This window comes from Pristis pectinata, chromosome 10 (assembly GCF_009764475.1).
Source record: "Pristis pectinata isolate sPriPec2 chromosome 10, sPriPec2.1.pri, whole genome shotgun sequence".
NCBI classification, from domain to species: domain Eukaryota; kingdom Metazoa; phylum Chordata; class Chondrichthyes; order Rhinopristiformes; family Pristidae; genus Pristis; species Pristis pectinata.
Window position 1 is genome coordinate 99,428,017 of NC_067414.1, and position 22,384 is coordinate 99,450,400.

Here is a 22,384-nt window from a genome sequence, read left to right on the forward strand (position 1 = left end):
GAAAGAGCTGCTCCCTTCAGGTCCCCCCTCACCTTAAACCTCTGCCCTCTAGTTTTAGACTCCCCTACCCTGGGGAAAAGACTGTGACCATCCACCTTATCTATATCATGATTTTATAAACCTCTATAAGGTCACCCCTCAGCCTCCGATGCTCCAGGGGAAAAAAACCCCAGCCTATCCAGTCTCTCCTTATAACTCAAATCCTCCAGTCCCAGTAACATTATTGTGAACCTGTATGGTTTCTTCTTCTTCAAAAGCACCCCCTTGGGAGGAAATAATTGCTGGAAAGCAGAAGGAAGACTTGGATTTCTGTTCTGCCTTTCAGTGGTTCAAGATCACCCAACTCTTTACATCAATTACATACTTTTTAAGTATCATCACTGTTGCAATGTAGGATTATGTGCACAGCAAGCTCCCACAAATAACTCTATGATGATCACCAGGTAATATGCTTTTGGGTGTTGGCTGAGGAATAAGTAATGTCCCTAACATAAAAACACAAGATCACAGTAACAAAATGTGGACAAGGCATAATTTGCTGAATTACTGTAAACAATTACTGAGCACAACGGTGCCACAAGCATTCAGACTGAAGAGAGTTTGTCAAATGTACATTTGAAGAAATACATCTGATGAAAAGCTTTCTTGGCAGCTGGCGATATTACTCACTGTGGCAAAAAATAAAGGGTCAGAAGACATCAGCAATAGGAACCAGTCCAAACTTGCTTGGGATGGTGGTGGAAGGTTGGCAATGGTTAGCAGAAATGTGAACAATTTTGTTTTCTGAACTCTACAATCTTCCTAATATAAAAATATCCCTAAACTACAATTACACAGCAGGCCTCATTAAATAAATGCAATAATATGCCCCTGGAGCCAGGCAGATAAAGCACCAAGTTAATAAAGGCAGCTGGATCTACGGGGCTGCCCCACTGTGGGTTCCAGCCAGATGTCTGTGTAATGAAGATTGCAAAGCTGATCCTGTCATCAGCAAATGTTAGTTAAACATAAGATTAGCCCAGATTTATTGCTATAGGAATCTTATAATAACATTGAAAGAAATTGAGGAACTTTCAGAGTAGACTGATTCAAAGCCAATGGAGACTGAATGGGCAACAACCAAATGAGTGTGGAGAATGCAGGACAGGTTGTAAAATGGAAACCCTTAGCGTCACCTGATGAGGACGGGACATAAGTTCAACCGAAGAGCTCAGCTGGCAGGAGAGCAAAGATCAGGATTACACTGACCTGAATTTTTCCAAATGAGCAAATGTAAAGATCCAGGGAACACCAGATGTCCTCTGAATCAGGCTTCCACTGAGCCAGATATTAATCTGTGTACTCTGAGCACTGAACATGTACAAACTGAAAACTAATTGTAAATTTAAGTTTAGCAAATAAAAATTTAGTTGAAAGCACTACTAAAAATAAGATAGGGAAGCAGGGCTTGACTCTAAGGTGTCCACATACCAACTAATGTACAACACACAGAACACTACAGCACAGTACAGACCCTTTGGCCCACAATGATGTGCCGACATTTTATCCTGCTCTAATATCTATCTAACCCTTCCAACCCATGGTTAGTAAGATTGCAGATGACACTAAAATAGGTGGTATGGTGGACCATGAAGAAGGTTATCAAAAATTACAGCGGGATATTGATCAGCTGAGTAAGTGGGCCCAGGAATGGCAAATGGAGTTTAATTCGGGTAAGTGTGAGGTGCTGCACTTTGGAAAGTCAAATCCAGGTAGGACTTTCACAGTGAACAGCAGGGTGCTGGGGAGTGTTGTAGAACAGAAGGACCTTGGGAGTACAAGTACACGGTTCCCTGAAAGTAGAATCACAGGTAGACAGGCTGGTGACAAAGCCTTTTGGCACACTGGCCTTCATCAGTCAGGGCAGTGAGTATAAACGTTCAGAGGTCATGGTGCAGTTGTACAGGACGCTGGTGAGGCCGCACTTGGAGCATTTTGTTCAGGTTTGGTCACCCTGTTATAGGAAAGACATGGTTAAACTGGAAAGGGTGCAGAAAAGATTTACGAGGATGTTGCCAGGACTTGAGGGACTAAGTTACAGGGAGAGGTTGGATGGGCTAGGACTTTATTCCTTGGAGTGCAGGAGGGGTGATCTTATAGAGGTGTATAAAATCATGAGGGGTATAGATAGGGTGAATGCACTCAGCCTTTTTCCCAGAGCTGGGGAATCAAAAATTCGAGGGCATAGGTTTAAGGTGACGGGAGAGATTTAACAGGCAACTTTTTTACAAAAAGGGTGGTATCTATATGGAGTGAGCTGCTGGAGGAAGTGGGTGAGGCAGGTACAATAACAACATTTAAAAGACACTTGGACAGGTACATGGATGGGAAAGGTTTAGAAGATTGTGGGCCAAATGCTGGCAAATGGGACTAGCTTTGATGGGGCATCTTGGTCAGCATGGATCAAATGGGTCGAAGGGCCTGTCTCCGTGCTGTATATCTCTATGACATGTCAGGAGTCTTTCCACAAGGGGCGTGTCACAAAATCCTTCTCTGTGATACATAAGAAGTTAAGGAATTAGGAGATGGCCACCCAGCCCTTAGAGCTGGTTCTGCCATGAGCATCAGGCTGATCTTTGACCTCAGTGCCACTTTCCTGCACTATCCCACATCCGTGACTCCCTTAACGTCCCGAACTCTGCCAGTCTGTGACTTGAATGTCAATGACCAAGCCTCCACCGCCCTCCATGGTAGAGAATTCCACTGGTTCACCACCCTCTTAGTCCTAAAGGACTCCTCAGCCAGAAAAAAATCATCTTTCTTGCATCCAGCCTGTCAGACACTTTAAGAATTCAGTAGATTTCGAATTGATCTGCATCTACATACGCAAATGGATGTAAGAAAAATGGAGGGTTTACGGGCTGTGTAGGAGGGAAGGGTTAGATTGATCGTGGGGTAGGTTTACATAGGTCGGCACAACATTGTGGGCCGAAGGGCCTGTACTGTGCTGTACTATGTTCTATAACTTCAAATGTAGGAAAGGTGAAATATTCCAAGCAGCATTGCAAACCACATTCTGTTGACTAACTTCTACAACGGTGTGTGATATTAGCAAGATGTTGGAAGTTACCAGCAAACATTGGAAAACATCTTGAGGTTCTTCACATATTGGTTTCAATTGCAGAACAGAAGGATCTAGTGGTACAGGTACATAATTTGAAAGTGGCAGCACAGCTCGACAGGGTGGTGAAGAAGGCATTTGGCACACTGGCCTTCATCAGTCAGAATATTGAGTGCAGGAGTTGGGACGTCACGTTACAGCTGTACAAGACATCGGTAAGGCTGTATTTGGAACACTGGGTACAATTCTGGTCCTGCTATAGGAAGGATGTCATTCAATGAGTACAGATGCAAAAAAAGATTTACAAGTATCTTACTGGGACTGGAGGGCTTGCGTTATAAGGAGTGGATGAATAGGCTGGGACTTCTGCTGTATAGCTCTATGACTTTCTCCTCTCATTCTTCTAAAATCTAGAGTATACAGTCCCAGTCTGACAACCTCTCCTCAAACGGCAAACAGACCATTCCTGGAACCAGCCGAGTGAATCTTCGCTGTGGTCAACCCACGTACGTCCTTTCATGGTAAGGAGACCAAAACCGGACACAGCACTCCAGGTGTGAATTCACCAAGGCCTTGTACTATGGCAACAAGACTTCCTTACTCCTTTATTCAAATCCTCCCCCCAGTCAAGGCTAACATACAATTTGCCCTCTTCATCATTTCTGCACCTCCACATTGGCCTTCAGCGACCAGGGTACAAGCACACCCAGGTCCCTTTGAACATCAAAGGCTGGAGGTTCATGATTAGTGGTGATCAGTTTGTGTGTGTGTGTGTGTGTGTGTGTGTGTGTGTGTGTGTGTGTGTGTGTGTGTGTGTGTGTGTGTGTATATATGTGTGTGTGTGTGTGTGTGTGTGTGTATGCAGACATGCAGTATATATATGGCCTAGATGAAAATGTGGATGGGTGGATAAGTAAGTTCACAGACGACACAGATTAATGATGTTGTGGATAGTGTAGAAAATTGCCAAAGGATACAGCAGGATACAAATCAGTTGCAGATATGGGTGGAGAAATGGCAGATGCAAAGTGTTGCACTTTGGGTGATCAAATGTAAAGGGACAGGACACAGTTATTAGCAGGAGCCTTAACAGTGTTGATGTACAGAGGGATCTTGGGGTCCATAGCTCCTGAAGAGCGGCTGCATGGTTGATAGGGAGGTAAAAAAGGCATATGGCATGCTTGTCTTCATTAGTCAAGAGTCAGGAAGTTATGTTGCAGCTTTATAAAACTCTGGTTAGGCTGTATCTAGAGCACTGCATACAATTCTGGTCGCCCCATTATAGGAAGGACGTGGAGGCTTTGGAGAAGGTGCAGAAGAGGTTCACCAGGATGCTGTCTGGATTTGAGGGCATGAGCTATAAGGAGTTGGACAAACTTGGGTTGTTTTCTCTGGAGCGGCGGAGGCTGAGGGGAGACCTGATAGAGGTTGAAAAATTATGAGAGGCACAGATAGGGTAGACAGCTGGTATCTTTTTCCCAGGGTCAAAATATCTAATACTAAAGGGCATGCATTTAAGATGAGAGGGGGTAAGTACAAAGGAGATGTGCGGGGCAAGTTTTTTGCACAGAGAGTGGTGGGAGCCTGGAATGTGCTGCCAGGGGTGGAGGTGGAGGCAGATACGATAGTGGTGTTTAAGAGGCTCTTAGACAGGCACGTGAATGTGCAGAGAACGGAGGGATGTGGACATTGTGTAGACAGAAGGGATTAGCTAGGCATTTAATTTCTAGTTTTAATTAGTTTGGCACAGCATCATGGGCCGAAGGGCCTGTTCCTGTGGTGTACTGTTCTATGTTCTACGTCTATCAAACCCGGCCAATCTCTCACCATTTGACAAATGCTCACTTTTCTGCACCACTACATTGCAAATTATCAGATCCAAAGTGAAGAAAAGCATCCTCATTCACAAGCCAAGTACCTCAAAAAAGTAGCTGCTTCAGCTTTGAACATCTTTTTCCAGGTCTCAGGAAGATAGATTTAGAAGCATTTAAGGGGCTGCTTGATGAACGCTGGACTTTCACACACAAAATGCTGGAGGAACTCAGCAGGTCAGGCAGCATCCATGGAAGGAAATAAACAGTCGATGTTTCAGGCCGAGACCCTTCATCAGGACTGGAAAGGAAGAGGGCAGAATAAGAAGGTGGGGGAAGGGGGAGGAGCACAGGCTGACAAGTGAGTCCAGGTGAGAGGGGGTAGGTAGGTGGGATGGGGGTGAGGGAGGGGGGAGAAGTAAGAAGCTGAGAGGTGATGGGTAGAAGAGGCAAAGGGCTGAAGAAGGAATCCGGTAGGAGAGGGCACTGGACCAGGGAATAAAGGGAAGAGGGTGGGGAATAGATGGGCAGGTCATGAGGGCAGGAGAAGGGGAAAGAGAAGGGGGAAGGGGGCCACAGGAATGAGGGAATGAGAGAACAAAAAGTGGGGATGGGAAGAGGGGAGGGGTTACCAGAAGTTAGAGAAATCGATGTTGAGGCCATCAGGCTGGAGACTCCCAAGGCGGAATATGAGGTGGTGTTCCTCCAACCTGCATCTGGCCTCAACGTGGCAGTAGAGGAGGCAATGGACAGACATGTCAGTGTGGGAGTGGGATGTGGAATTGAAGTGTGTGCCCACCGGGAGGTCCCGGCTGTCACGGTGGACGGAGCATAGGTTAGCTCGTCAATTTCATCAACTTTGCCTCCAACTTCCACCCTGCCCTCAGATTTACATGGTCCGTCTCCAACACCTCTCTCCCCTTTCTGGACCTCCCGGTCTCCATCTCCGGAGACAGATTAACCACAGACATCTTTTACAAAGCCACTGACTCCCACAGTTACCTCGACTACACGTCTTCCCAAGCAGCCATTTGCAAGGATGCCGTCCCCTTCTCCCAGTTCCTCCACCTCATCCGTTCCCATGATGAGACTTTCCACTCCAGGACATCCGAGATGTCCTCCTCCTTCAGTAACCGGGGTTTCCCTTCCCCCACCATCAATGCAGCCCTCACCCGTATCTCCTCCATTTCCCGCACGTCTGCCCTCACCCTACCCCGCCCCCCCCCGACAGAACAGGGACAGGGTTCCCCTTGTCCTTGCCTATCACCCCACGAGCCTCCGCATCCAACACATCATTCTCCACAACTTCCGCCACCTCCAACAGGATCCCACCACCAGGCACATCTTCCCCTTCCCCTTCCCCTCCCCCTCCCCTCCCACAGCTTTCCACAGGGATCACTCTCTCTGCATCTCCCTTGTCCACTCATCCCTCCCCACTGATGACTCCCTCCCGGCACTTATCCCTGCAACCACACCAAGTGCTACACCTATCGCTACACCTCCTCCCTCACCACCATTCAGGACCCCAGACAGTCCTTCCAATTGAGGCAGCGCTTCACCTGTGAGTCCGAGGGTGCATTTATTGCATCCAGTGCGGCCTCCTGTACGTCGGTGAGACCCGACGCAGATCGGGTGACCGCTTCGTTCAGCAGCTTCACTCCGTCCGCCGCGACAGCCGGGACCTCCCGGTGGGCACCCACTTCAATTCCACATCCCACTCCCACACTGACATGTCTGTCCACGGCCTCCTCTACTGCCACGTTGAGGCCAGACGCAGGTCGGATGACCAACACCTCATGTTCCACCTTGGGAGTCTCCAACCTGATGGCCTCAGCATCGATTTCTCTGACTTCCGGTAACCCCTCCCCTTCCCGCCCCTTTTTTTTCTCCTTTGTTTTCCCTCATTCCTGTGGCCCCCCCTCCCCCCGCCCTCTTGACCTGCCCATCTATTCCCCACCTCCTTCCCTTTATTCCATGGTCCACTGCCCTCTCCTACCGGATTCCTCCTCCTCCAGCCCTTTGCCTCTTCTACATGTCACCTCTCAGCTTCTTACTTCTCCCCCCTCCCCCACCCCCACCCTCCTACCTTAACCCCCTCACCTGGACTCACCTGCCAGCCTGTGCTCCTCCTCCTCTCCCTCCCCCCACCTTCTTATTCTGGCTTCTGCCCTCTTCCTTTCCAGTCCTGATGAAGGGTCTCAGCCCGAAACATCGACTGTTTATTTCCTTCCACAGATGCTGCCTGACCCGCTAAGTTCCTCCAGCATTTTAGATAAGATCTCTTTATTAGACACATGTACATCGAAACACATGGTGAAATGCATCTTTTGCGTAGAGTGTTCTGGGGGCAGCCCACAAGTGTCGCCAGCTTCCGGCGCCAACATAGCATGCCTACAACTTCCTAACCCCTACGTCTTTGGAATGTGGGAGGAAACCGGAGCACCTGGAGGAAACCCACGCTGTCACGGGGAGAACGTACAAACTCCTTACAGACAGTGGCCGGAATTGAACCCAGGTTGCTGGCACTGTAATAGTGTTACGCTACCAGATTCCAGCATCTGCAGAATCTCTTGTGTCTCTGAACACTGTGGACTTTGTTTCTCAGGGACTGACATTTGCCCTCACTGGCCTTTTCTTTTTCACATACCTCCAGAAACTCTTAAGAGCTTGTTTTGATGTTTCTTGCCAGTTTACTCTCATTTTCCCAATCCTCAGGCTGGCTTCTCATTCAGGCAAAGCTATAAAAGCCTTTTCCTGAGATTTAATACTATCGTTAACTCGTCCTGTAATCCATGCTTGGACCATTTCCATGTTGTGCCTTAAGGGACGTATACTTGTTGTATATCACATATTATGATCACTGCCCCTGATGTGCTCTGAAATTGGCAATTGATTTATTATTGTCACAGGTACCGAGATATAGTGAAAAGCTTTTGCTTGCGTGCCATCCAGGCAGATTATTCCATACAAAAGTACATTGAACATAGAACATTACAGCACAGTACAGGCCCTTCGGCCCACGGTGTTGTGCCGATATCCTTTCCTATCCATGCATCTGCCCAGATATCTTATAAACATTGTCATGGTATCCATCTCTATCACCTCCTCTGGCAGTTCATTCCACATACCCACCAACCTGTGTGAAAATCTTCCCCTCAGGTCTCCTTTAAACCTTTTCCCTCTCACCTTAAACCCATGCCCTCTCATTTTAGACTCCCCTACCCTGGGAAAAAGACTGTGGCCGTCCACCTTATCCACGCCCCTCATGGTCTTATGTACCCCTAACAGGCCACCCTTCAGCCTCCTTCACTCAGAGGAAAACAGTCCCAGAAAAGCAATAACACAATGCAGAATAAAGTGTTACAGTTCCAAAGAAAGTGGAGTGGAGGCAGGCAATAAGGTGCAAGGGCCATGACAACGGAGATTGAGAAATCAAGAGTTCATCCCTATTGTACAAGAGGTCTGTTCAGTATCTTATAACAGTGGGATAGAAGCTGTCCTTGAGCCTGGCGATACGTTTTCAAACTTTTGTATCTTCTTTCTGCCTGATGGGAGGGGGGAGAAGAGAGAATGACGGGGGTGGGAGGGGTCCTTGATTATGTCGGCTGCTTTACCGAGGCAGCGGGAAGTGTAGATGGAGTCAATGGAGGGGAGGCTGGTTTTCATGATGGACTGAGCTGTGTTCACAATTCTCTGCAATTTCTTGTGGTCTCGGGCAGAGCAGTTGCCATACCAAGCTGTGACGCATCCAGACAGGACGCTTTCTATGGTGCATCTGTAAAAATTTGTGAGGGTCATTGGGGAAATGCAGAATTTCCTGAGCCTTCTGAGGAAGTTGAAATGTTCGTGTGCTTTCTTGGTCATAGTGTCCATGTGGTTGGGCCAGGACAAATTGTTGGTGATATTTACACCTAGGAACTTGAAGCTCTCAGCCATCTCCACCTCAGCACCACTGATACAGACAGGGACATGTACTCTGCCTGGAAATCTGAATTATGTTGCAGTTAAATCAGACTTGGGGCACTGTGTACAGTTTTGGTCAGTCTATTATAGAAAGAGCGCAGGAAAGATTTACCAGGATGTTGCCTGGGCTTGGAAGCCTGAGTTACAAGGAGAGGTTGCGTAGACTAGGACTTTATTCCCTGGAACGCAGGAGATTTCTGAATTAATATGTCACCAACTTCAGCAAGACCTGTGTGGATGAGTGTGTGCCTTCGAGAACATAACAAGTCTTCCCAAACCAGAAGCCCTGGATAAACTAGGAGATTCGCAGCCTGCTGCCGGCTAGGTCTGTGGCCTTCAAGACCAGCGATCCAAACAGAAAGTCATCGTGAGAGCAAAAAGGCAATTCCATGAGAAGTTAGAGACACAATCGGATGCACGACAGCTGTGGCAGGGTTTACATGCCATTACTTCCTACAAGGCAAAACATAACAGCATAAATGGCAGCGATGCTTCACTCCCCAATGAGCTCAACATTTTTTATGCATGCTTTGAAACAGAGAATAACACTACACCTGTGCAAATCGCCACAGCATCCAACCACCCTGTAATTCTGTCTCAGAGGCCAAGGTCTGGACATCCTTCAAGAGGGTGAACCCTTGCAAGGTGTCAGGCCCTGATGGTGTACCTGGCCAGGTACTGAAAACCTGTGCCGACCAAATGGCTGGAGTGTTCAAGGACATCTTCAATCTCTCACTGCTACAGTCTGTGGTTCCCACCTGCTTCAAAAGGGCAGCAATCATTCCAGTGCCCAAGAAGAGTAGAGTGAGCTGCCTGAAAGACTATCGCCCGGTAGCACTCACATCTACTGTGATGAAGTGCTTCAAGAGGTTGGTTATGGCTAGAATTAACTCCTGCCTGAGCAAGGACCTGGACCCGCTGCAATTTGCCTACCGCCACAACAGGTCTACAGTGGACGCAATCTCACTGGCTCTCCACTCTGCTTTGGAGCACCTAGACAACTGCAAGACATACGTTAGGCTCACTTCATCGATTACAGCTCAGCGTTCAACACCATCAGCCCCTTAGTACTAATCAATAAGCTACAAATCCTGGGCCTCTATACCTCCCTCTGCAACTGGATCTTCGATTTTCTTATCAGGAGACCACAGTCAGTGCGGATCAGTAGTAACATCTCCTTCTCGCTGACAATCAACACAGGCGCACCTCAAGGATGCGTGCTTAGCCCGCTACTCTACTCTCTCTACACTCATGACTATGTGGCTAAGCACACCTCAAACACCATCTATAAATTCGCTGATGACACCAGTTGTTAGCAGAATCTCAGATGGCGATGAGGAGGCGTACAGGAGTGAGAGAGATCAGCTGGTTGCAACAACAACCTCGCACTCAATGTCAGCAAAACCAAGGAACTGATTGTGGACTTCAGGAGGGGAAAGTCGGGAGAACACACACCAGTCCTCGTTGAGGGGTCAGCGGTAGAAAGGGTGAGCAGCTTCAAGTTCCTGGGCATCAACATCTCAGAGGATCTATCCTGGGCACAACGCATTGATGCAATCATGAAGAAGGCACACCAGCGACTCTACTTCATCAGGAGTTTGAGGAGATTCGGTATGTCACCAAAGACTCTTACAAATTTCTACAGATATACGATGGAGAGCAATCGGACTGGTTGCATCACCGCCTGCTATGGAGGCTCCAATGCACAGGATCACAAGAGGCTGCAGAGGGGTGTAGACTCAGCCAGCTCCATCATGGGCACAACCCTGCCCACCATCGAGGACATCTACAACAGGTGCTCAAGAAGATGGCATCTATCACTAAGGACCCTCATCACCCTGGACATGCCCTCTTCTCATTACTGCCATCAGGGAGGAGGTACAGGAGCCTGAAGACCCACACTCAACGATTCAGGAACAGCTTCTTCCCCTCCGCCATCAGATTTCTGAATGGTCCATGAACCCGTGAACACTACCTCATTATTCCTTTGTTTTGCAATATTTATTTATTTTTGTAATTTATAGTAATTTTGCCTTTGCACTGCACTGTTGCTGCAAAACAACAAATTTCACATCATATAAGACTGATAACAAATCTGATTCTGATCATAAGGGGCACAGACAGGGTGAAAGTACATAGTTTTTCACCCAGGGAGGGGGTGCTAAAAACAAGAGGGCATACAACATGGAACATTATATCACAGAACAGGCCCTTCGGCACACAAATTTTTAACCTACTCTGAGATCTATCTAACCCTCTCCTCCCACATACCCCCCCACCGAGTATCCTGGGATATATCCTGTCCGGCCCCAGGGACTTAACTATCCTGATGTTTTTCAAAAGCTCCAGCACATCCTCCTCCTGAACATCGACATGTTCTAGCTTATCAGCCTGTTTTACGCTGTCCTCACAAACGTCAAGGTCTCTCTCACTGGTGAATACTGAAACAAAGCATTCATTAAGGACCTCCCCTACCTCCTCCGACTCCAGGCACACGTTTCCTCCTCTATCCCTGATCAGTCCTACCCTCACTCTAGTCATTCTCCTGTTCTTCACATACGAGTAGAACACCTCAGGTTTCCCTCAATGCTACTCACCAAGGCCTTCTCACGCCCCCTTCTAGCTTTCCTAAGTCCATTCTTAAGCCCTTCCTGGCTACCTTGTAACTCTCTGGAGCCCCGTTGATCCTTGCTTCCTGAACCTTAAGTAAGCTTCTTTCTTCCTCTTCACTAGATATTCCACATCTCTTGTCAACCACGGTTCCTTCACCCTATCATCCTTTTCCTGCCTCAATGGGACAAACCTATCCTGAACCCCATGCAAGTGATCTCTAAACAACCTCCACATTTCCATTGTGCATTTCCCCAGTACATCTGCTCCCAATGTCCACTCCCAAGTTCCTGCCTAGTAGCATCATACTTCTCCCTCCCCAGTTCAATACTTCCCCATACCGTCTGCTCCTGTCCCTCTCCAAGGCAAGGGTAAGGGTCAGGGAGTTCTGGTCCCTGTCTCCAAAGTCTCAGCCACAGTGATCTGACACCAGACCAGGTTCATTGCCTAGTATCACATCCAGAATGGCTTCTTCTCCAGTCGGCCTGTCTACATATTGTGTTAGGAATCCTTCCTGGACACACCGAACAAATTCCACCCCATCCAAACCTTTTACACTAAGGAGGTGCCAATCAATATTAGGGAAGTTGAAATCACCCATGACAACAACCTGTTATTTTTGCACCTCTCCAAAATCTGCCTCCTGATCTGCTCCTCAGTGTCTCTGCTGCTATTGGGGGGGGGGGGTCAATAGAATACACCTAAAAGAGTGATTGCTCCCTTCCTGTTTCTGACCTCCACCCACACTGACTCAGTGGACAATCCCTCCAGGATCTCTTCCCTTTCTGCAGCTGTGATAATACCCCTGATTAGCAAAGCCACTCCCCCACCTCTTTTACCTTCCTCCCTGTCCCTTTTGAAACATCTAAACCCTGGAACACCCAGCAGCCATTCCTGCCCTTGTGACAGCCAAGTCTCTGTAATGGCCACAACATTGTAGTTCCATGTATTGACCCATGCTCTAAGTTCATCACCCTTGTTCCTGATATTTCTAGCATTAAAATTAACACTTCAACCCATCCAGCTGACTGCAATTTTGCCCTATCAACTGCATACCCTTCCTCACAGTCTCTCTACACGCTGCATAAACCCTCCACAACATCTCCAGAAAACCTGCCTGCAAGAAGATTGGTTCTCCTCCAGTTCAGGTGTATCCCATCCCTTTTGTACAGGTCATACCTTCCCCAGAAGAGATCCCAATGATCGACAAATCTGAAACCCTGCCCCCTGCACCAATTTCTCAGCCACATATTCATCCGCTAAATCAACCTATTCTTACCCTCACTGGCGTGTGGCACAGGCAGCAATCCAGAGATTACTACCCTTGAGGTCCTGCTTTTCAGCTTCCTACCTAGTTCCCCAGATTCACTTTTCAGGACCTCATCATTTTTCCAACCTCCATCATTGGTACCGATGTGTACCACGACTTCTGGCTGCTCACCCTCCCCCTTTAGAATGCTGTGGACTCGATCTGAGATCATAGGTGAGAGAGTTAAAAGAGATATCAGGGGCAGCTTCTTCACGCAAAGGGTGGCGCGTATTTGGAATGAGCTGCCAGAAATAGTGGTTGAAGCAGACACATCAGCAACATTTAAGAGCCATCTAGATAAGTACATGGAGAGGGGAGGTTTAGAGGGCTGTGGGCCAAATGCAGGCAGGTGGGACCAGCTCACTGGGCAACACCGTCGGCATGGACAAGTTGGGCCTGTTTCCGTGCTGTGTGACTGTGTGACTCTAAATTACATTAAAAAATAACATAAACTACACGTAACATATGACAGAACAAACAAAACTAAACATAACAACATTAATGCAATTTGAGAGAAATATAGTCCAAGGTAGAATTAGGGTTTTTCAGGTGGGTTCAAGAACCTGATGGCAGTGGGGAAGAAGCTGTTGTTGAACCGTGAGATGTGGGTCTTCAGGCTCCTGTACCTCCGGCCTGATGGCAGCATCGAGAAGAGGGCACGGCACGGATGGTGGGGGTCCCTGATGGCGGACATTGTCTTCCTGAGACGTCACCTCTTGTAGATGTCCTTGATGGTGGGAAGAGCTGTACCCGTGATGGAGCTGGCTGAGTCCGCACCTCTCTGTAGCCTCTTGCGTTGCTGTGCATTGGAGCTTCCGCACAGGCGGTGATGCAACCTGTCAGAATGCCTCCCACTGTACATCTGTAGAAGTCTGTCAGAGTCTACGATGACCTGCCCAATCTCCTTAAACTTCTGAGAAAGTAGAGACTCTGGCGTGACTTCTTCATGGTTGCATTTGTGTGCTGGGCCCAGGATAGGTCCTCCGTGACAGTGACGCCCAGGAACCTGATCCCCACTGAAGTTCTAAAACTTGACAGAGAAGAAGAACTTCAGTCATAAACTAACAATCTCATCTCCCATTTCTGGATGAGGAGGACATACCAGAAGACCCCAGAGACACTATAATTGTAAATATCTTCAAGAAAGGAAACAAATTTGTCTGCTGTAATGACAGAGGGGTCTCCCTGCTGTCTGCCACGTGGCGTGCTCCTCAGGCAGGGAGATGCCACCTAAATTGCAATGTGGATTCCATCCAGCCAGAAGCACAATGGAAGTGAAAAATGCAGGAAGCAGTTTCAACCACAACACAGGACCTTTCTTCTCCTTACAAAGTCTTTTCATTCCTTCAGTCGGCAGGGACTGTGGAGCATCCTGGAATTTGACTGCCTGGTATGTGATGGCATGCATGTGGTCATCTGAACCAGCTGCAAAACTGCGTATTGTGGCTGAGCTCCTCTCAATCCTTCTCACCAGGATCAGGTTTATTATCACTGACATATGTCATGAAATTTGTTGTTTTGTGCAAGACATAAAAAATTACTAGAAGTTACAAAAATAAATAAATAGTGCAAAAGAGGAATAACGAGGGAGTGTTCACGGACCGTTCAGAGATCTGACGGCGGAGGGGAAGAAGCTGTTGCTGAAACGTTGAGTGTGGGGCTTCAGGCTCCTGTACCTCCTCCCCGATGGTTTATATTGTACCTTTCACAACCTCGTATCACCCCTTGGCATTTACAGCAAATGGAGAGCTCCTGAAGTATAATTACCATCATAACATAGAAAACACAGCAGCAAATTTGAATGCTGAAAGCTTTCATGAACAGCAGTGTGGTGATGTCCAAGTTATCTACTTCAGTGATGTCAACTGAAGTATGAATATTATCCATGAAAGACTGTTCCCAACCTTCTTCAAGAGAAGACCTTTTACATGCAACCTGGGAGAGTGGAAGGACCCCTGGGGTTTATATCTCAACAAGAAGCTCACACCTCTGAGACTGTTCAGACAGCATGAAAATTGCATGCCCATACGCACTGGTATAGTTTACCCATGTTGGCAATGCCATTTACAATCTTACAGCACAGAAGGCAGCCACCTGGCCAGCTCTCTGAAGGACTATCCGATAATCTGCCTCCCGGTTCCTCGCCCTAAGGCCTGAGAATGCTTCCTTTGAATTATTCTAGGCACTACGTGATAGGAAGGAGGTCAAAGCCTTTGAAAGGGTACAAGCCAATTTACCAAGATACAGAGAGACAGGAGAGACTGATTGTTCTTCTCAGAGCAGAGCGGGTTGAGGGAAGATTTATTAAAGGCGTCCGAAAGGGGATTTGATAGAGCGACCTGGGTGAAGCTGTTACCTCGGGCAAATGCATCAGTAACCAGCAACTAAATTGAAAACCAGCACAGAACGCAGAGGGGAATTCAGTTTTTTCACAAACACACAAGCATGTCGAGATCTGAAACATACCATCTGTAAGGATCATGGAATTGCTTTCAAAATAATTTTCAGAAGCCAATGGAACACGTACTTGAAGAATTATTAATCCACAGGGTTGGGGGAAATAGCTGGCATGCCAAGCCAGATTGGACAGCAGTGAGAGCTGTCACAGGTTTGATGGCCTCCTTTTGTGCTGAGAATCTATTATTATAATCTTCACAGAACACTTTAAAATCGCATCGGAGGAGAGTTTAATTTGGCAGAAAGTGCCGACCCAAGCAGCTCCCACCCACCCCAGTACCAGAGGCATGTACTTCCATGCTAAGGCACTAGTTTTAGATGGAAAACCAAGCCATATGTACCACCTGTGTGAAAATGGATCACATAAAACAAGCAATTAGACAGAAAATCAACAGCCCACCTACATTCTTTGTAAGCAAAGTAAATGACAAAAAAAAATCAGACAGCCAATTCTCCGCCTCCCATTACACACTCCCACCAAACTGCCCTGTGTAGGATCCTTCATGATCTTGGAACATCCCACTGTCAATGAGGTGGTTTTAAAATGTCGTCACTGTTGCAGGGAATGTGGCTGTCACTTTGCATGGATTTCAAGCCAACTATTCGGACGTAGAAAGAAACATTGCCCAGATTTCTGCAGGAGCCTCTGCATAAGGAATAGAACAGGTTTTGATTCTTATATCATTGCTTCATCTGCTTTTCCCAATAAGTAACCAAAGCCAAGTTTATGGTAAAATGATAACAGAGTACAGCCAGGCATCTGAAGCTGGCATGCAAGGAATGATGTTTACCAGTGCATTGAGGGGTACAGTGGGATGCTGATTAACCCACTGGACTGGCAGCCAGAGTTCTAGATTACTAACTGGAGCACAAAACAAACTGCTGGAGGAACGTGTCAAAATCGTGTTTCTTGTCACATGCACGAGGACATGTGTGCACAGATGCAATGAAAAACTTACTTGTAGCAGCATCGCAGGTGCAAAGCATCAGAGACACAACATTCACAAGAAAAATATAAATTAACAAAACGTTCTGCAAAATTATACAAGAAAGAACACAATTAGAACAAGGAAAAAGAAAACAAGGTCCATTGTAGTGCAAAGTGGTCATAATGTTGCTGTACTGAGGTATACTGAGTAGGGTGGTGCCGGTTGGTTCAAGAACTGAATGGTTGAAGGGAAGTCACTGTTCCTGAACCCGGTGGCGTGGAACTTCAGGCTTCTGTACCCCCTACTCCTCCTGACCTTACCCGGTCTGGTCTACATGCGGCTGCAAGCCCATCAATGTGGGTAACTCTTAACTGCCTCTTCATTTCTGGGGCAGTTCAGACCATTCTGATCCCACGAACACATAAATAAATGAATTCCCTTGTGTTTCAGAATCAAGATCACTGACGTTTAAGCTTAGATCTGGAACGTAGCCAAAATGACAGCAGTTGGGGATGAACGTAGAACAGTGTAGCACACGATGTCTGCACCAACCATGATGCCAATTTACACTTATCCCATCTGCCTGCATAAGATCCAGATCCCTCCCCCTGCATGTTCACGTCTGTCTGAATGTCTCAAAAACATCACTGTCGTATCTGCTTCCAACACTTCCTCTGGCAGCATCTTCCAGGCACCCACCACTCTCTGTATAAAAACCCTGCCCCGCACATCTCCTCTAAACCTTCCCCCCTCACCTTAAAGCTGTGCACTCTAGTGTTTGACATTTCTACCCTGGGAGAAAGACTCTGTCGACCCTGTCTATGCCTCTCATAATTTTATAAACTTGTAGCAGGTTGCCCCTCAACCTCCGCTGCTTCAGAGAGAACAACCCAAGTTTGACCAACCTCTCCTTATAGCTAATACTCTCTCATCCAGGCAGCATCCTGGTGAACCTCTTCTATGCCATATCCATAGCATCCACATCCTTCCTGTGAGGCGACAAACAGAACTGCACACAATGCTCCAACTTGGCCCAACCAAAGTTTTATACAGCTGCAACGTGACTTCCTGAGTTCTGTACTCAGCACTTAATTGATGAAGCCAACTGTACACCTTCTTTACCACCCTATCTACTTGTGTTGCCACTTTCAGGGAGCTATGGACTTGCACCCCAAGACCCCTCTGTACATCAGTGCTCCTAAGGATCCTGCCATTTACTGTATAATTTCCTCTTACATTTGACGTCCCAACACCTCACACTTGTCCGGATTAAACTCCATCTGCCATTTCTCTGCCTATATTTCCAACCGATCTACATCCTGCTGAATCCTTTGACAACCTTTCTCCCCGTCCACAACTCCTCCAATTGTCATGTTGTGTGCAAACTTACTCATCAGCTCACCTAAATTTTCCTCCAAATCATCTGAATCCAGTCTCCCTGGATTCAAAATTGGCTTGGCCGTAGAAGATAGAGTGTCATGGTGGAGGGGTTTCATTCTGACTGGAGATCTGTGAAGAGTGGTTTTCGGTACGGATCGGTGGTGAGACTACTGTTCTTTGTGATGTATATAAATGATTTGGACAAAAATGTAGGTGAGTTGCAGATGGCATGAAAGTTGGCAGAGTTGTGGATAGTGAGGACGGTTGTCAAGGTTGTCCACGCCTGCATTTGGCCCATACTCCTCGAAAGCTTTTCTACCCACGTACCTGTCCTAATGTCTCTTAAACAGTGTAATTGTACCCGCCTCTACCACTTCCTCTGGCAGTTCCTTCCATATACCCACTGCCCTCTGTGTGAAAAACCTGCCCCTCAGACCCCCTTTAAATCCTTCCCCTCTCACCTTAAACCCATGTGCTCTGGTTTTAGACTCCCCTACCCTGGGGAGAGGACTGTGACCGTCTGCCTTATCTCCACCCCTCATGATTTTATATTTCTCCATAAGGTCACCCCTCAGCCTCCTATGTTCCGGGGGAAAAGTCCCAGCCTATCCAGTCTCTTCTTATAACCCAAGCCCTCCAGTCCCAGTCACATCCTCATGAATCTGTTCTGCACCCTTTCCAGCTGCAGGACATCCTATAGCTGGGTGACCAGAACCGCACACAGGACTCCAAGTGTGGTCTCACCAACGACTTGTACAGCTGCAGCATGACGTCACATCTCCTGTATTCAGTGCCCTGACCGATGAAGGCCAGCGTGCCAAATCACTGTGCAAGTCCTGCCCTGGTTTAACTGACCAAAATGCAACACCTCACCCTTGTCCAAGTTAAATTCCATCTGCCATTCCTTGGCCCACTTTCCCAGTTCACCTAGATCCTGTTGTAACCTTAGACAACCTTCTGCACTGTCCACTACACCACCAGTTTTGGCATCATCTGCAAACCTACCGACCACATTAACAACATTGTCATCCAAATCGTTAACATAAATGACAGACAACTGTGGACCCAGCGCCGATCCCTGTGACACACCGTGGTCACAGGTCTCCAGTCTGAATAACAACCCTCCACTACTGCCCTCTGTCTCCTTCCACCAAGCAAATTTTGTATCCAATTGGCTAACTCATCTTGGATCCCATGTGATCTAACCTTCCAGGCCTTGCTAAATTCCATGCAGAGAACATCTACTGCCCTGCCCTCGTCATTGCTCTTGGTCACCTCTTCAAAAAATTCTAGCATATTCATGAGACACGATTTCCCACACACAAAGCCATGCTGACTGTCCCTAATCAGTCCTTGCCTTTCCAAATGCGGGTAGATCCTGTCTCTCAGAATCCCCTCCAGTAACTTTCCCACCACTGATGTTAGGCTCACCAGCCTGCAGTTCCTTGCAGATCTTCTTTAATAAAGGTACAATACCAGCCATCCCTCAGTCCCCATCACAACTTACTGTCCTAGTTATCTTTGTGTCATCAACAATTTTAACAACCATGCCTTTGGTGCTACATAAACTATAAACAGTTGAGGCCCTGCACCAATCCCTGTTGTATGCCACTCATTACATCTTGCCAAGCAGAGAAAGAGTAATTTATTCCTGTTAGCCAGCAATCTTCGATGCAGTACGTTACCTCCTATACCTAAAGCACCATGGTTGGTTTTGTAAAATTACCATTCTTACCCTGACATACTTCAACACTAATTTGTATGGAAGTGACCTCCCAAACTTCCAAGGAAATATCTCAGCATTCAGCCATCAATTTGGACATTTAAGAGACTCTTAGATAGCCACATGAATGATAGAACAATGGAGGGGTATGTGGGAGGGAAGGGTTGGATAGACATTAGAGCAGGATAAAATGTCGGCACAACATTGTGGGCTGAAGGGCCTGTTCTGTGCTGTAACGTTCTATGTTCAATTTGTAATTTTCCTCAGCAGATGGTCAGGTTTCCTGGGGTGACTTCTCAGCTAGTCCGGTTACTTGCAATGAACTCACAGCTGGGCACTCCCTGTAACTGACCACATCAGTGGCTTTGATCTGTCACATCTCCAGGGCAATATTAAAGTTGACCTTTCAAAACAAAACTGAATAAATCCCTGAGATGGTTTTCATGTAATGAGAGGGGTACGTGAACAAGTAGAAGAATCCCTGCAGATTCCTGTCAATTTCATTTTAACAGCACTTTCACAAAGTGGCTTAATCAATTGATGGTTTCATTCACATTGTGCAACAGCTGAACTTGTTTGAGTACTGGTTCACACAGAGGTACAATTCTTGGTCTACAGATTGTATTCCTGTTCACTCAGCAACTCCTAGAAACTAGGCAGTTAAAACAACTGCATAGTCTTATTCCCAACAATCTCACACCATACCTATGACTTACACCTTGCCCTGCTTCATAAAAAGGGTCAAATGGTTTGTGGTCTGTCTTCTCCCTAGTTGTCCAATCTTGGACAGGCAGCTAAACCTAAGGCTTACCTTACACGTTGGATCATTAATACCCATCCACTCCACCTCCCAACACCCCCACTCCTCCACCCATACCCCCAGTATTTCATTTGAACACCATTTGCTCTCCGTGCCCTCGGTCTCTGCACATACATCACAACATGGATTGTGAAGGAACAGGGCGTCCTTCTAGAATAGTGGCCAGAATTCTTCCTTCAGCTACCAGAGACATTAACTCTTGGTTCTTCTCGTTGTGTTAGTGGCAATTTGCAAACTGGTTGCTGGTAATTTAGTAATACTCACAATACATTTTGGCATGTCTGAGATTTGAGTGAACTCGATAAATCATTCGTATTTTACATAAACATTTTTGGTGCGTAGATGCCACGGCCAAGAAAGTTCACCAGCCCTTCTACTTCCTCAGGAGGCTAAAGAAATTTGGCATGTCCCCTTTGACCATCACCAATTTTTAATCGATGCACCATAGAAAGCACTCTATCCGGATGCATCACGGCTCGGTATGGACCGTGACCGCAAGAAGTTGCAGAGTTGTTGTGGACACAACTCAGCATGTCACAGACACCAGCCTCCCCTCCATGGGGAGGCATCCAATGGTCTACATACAAACTGTCTGAATAATTAAATTCTATTATTTTAAGAATCCTTGATACTCTGTACACACTGCAATCAGGACTTTTCTGTCAACCTGGTGTTAACACTTGAGAGATTTGGTAAACAGCAACAACCTCATCCTATCATTGACACCAGGCTTTTTCATGCTAATCTACAGACTGCTGCAAACTGAGAGGAAGGCAGCACAATTGGTGGATCTTTCACACACATTTCAAACCACTGCACAAAGCAGTTTCTCAGTCCTTCAAAGACATTGAAACTTCAACAAAGCTGCAAAGGAAAACAATGCCTGCATTTCCTACAGTGTGCTGATGGAGCACCGGGTGTTAACCAAATTAATGATTGTTAGACACTGACATTTGCATAAGAAGCAGAAAAGGCATATTGGAACGAGGCCTGCCTATATAATCCTCTTTCCTTGTGGATTAAAGTTTTAACAGCTGTGAGAGAATCAGCAGAATCACATAAAGGGCTGATTTTGTACTAATCTGCATCCAATGTCAACACTCAGCCTGCTTGCACTGCCAGGGATTGATTTTATGGCCAACATGCAAATCAGTTCAAGCTTCATAATGGAGCTTCTAAAAACAAGTCAGCCCGCATCATTGGGTCAAACAGCACAGCAACAGGCTGTTCTGTCCACCGTTTCCCTGTTGACCATCGAGCTGCCCTTTTACTTTGTTCTGCTAAAATCCGTGCTGACTGTCAAGTATTTTCCAGCTTTGCATGCAACGTCACTAATTGGAAAATGTTCACTGTACTCCACAGGTTACTATCAAAAGTCAGTAAGCACTGTCCTGATTCAGATGGAGCGCAGTTCCACTCATCATTTGGAAACTGGTACCTTATCCATACTGTGCAATGTTGCTTGCTGAATTATGAGTCATAGAGCTACACAGCACAGATACAGGCCCTTTGGCCCAACTAGTCCATGCCAACCACAGTGCCCACCCAGCTAGTCCCAATTTCCTGCGTTCGGCCCATATCACTCGAAGCCCCGTCCCTCCATGTACCTATCCAAGTGCTTCTTAAATAATGCTATTGTACCTGCCTCAACCACTCCCTCTGGCAGCTCGTTCCATACACTCACCACCCTCTGCATGAAAACATTGCCCCTCAGGTCTCTTTTAAATCTTTCCCCTCTCACCCTAAATCTATGCCCCCTAGTCTTGGACTCCCCTACCCTGGGGAAAAGACTGCTACCGTCCACCTTATCTATACCGCTCATAATTTTAAACACTTCTATAAGGTCGCCCTTCATTCATTCTCCTACTTTCCAAGGAACAAAGACCCAGCCTGGCTGACCTCTCCCTGTAACTCAGGCCCTCGAGTCCAGGCAACATCCTCGTAAATCTTCTCTGCACTCTTTCCAGCTTAACCACGTCTTATAACAGGGTGACCAAAACTGTACACAGTACTCCAACAGCAGCCGCACTAACAATTTGTACAACTGTAACATAATGTCCCAACACCTATACTCAATGTCCTGACTAATGAAAGCCAACGTGCTAAATCCCTTTTTCACCACCCTGTCTACCTGGTGAAAAAGTTCACCAGGTAGACTTCTCACAGAAGTTCATCCTGTTGAGTCTTTGGGATAAGTCAGTGGCCATTACCCCTAAAGTTAGTGTGAGATTTAAACAAGTAAAATATCATGAGTTCATTCAGGTACCCAAGGGGAAATGTTC

The 22,384-nt window shown here is 46.8% G+C and overlaps 1 protein-coding gene across 4 annotated transcripts in view; it reads right to left on the reverse strand.

Annotated features, from left to right (window-relative positions):
• LOC127574797 (phosphofurin acidic cluster sorting protein 1-like) overlaps positions 1-22,384 on the reverse strand; it is a 186,382-nt gene that overhangs the window by 79,898 nt on the left and 84,100 nt on the right. Inside the window, exon 1 of one of the 4 annotated variants that reach the window (XM_052024153.1) lies at positions 13,357-13,701. The exons of the other annotated variants lie outside the window; for them this stretch is intronic. Within the exon in view, the coding sequence (XP_051880113.1) occupies positions 13,357-13,487 (131 nt within the window). The 5' untranslated portion in view covers positions 13,488-13,701. Of the gene's footprint in view, positions 1-13,356; positions 13,702-22,384 lie in introns of those variants that run through there. 4 annotated transcript variants of the gene reach the window in all.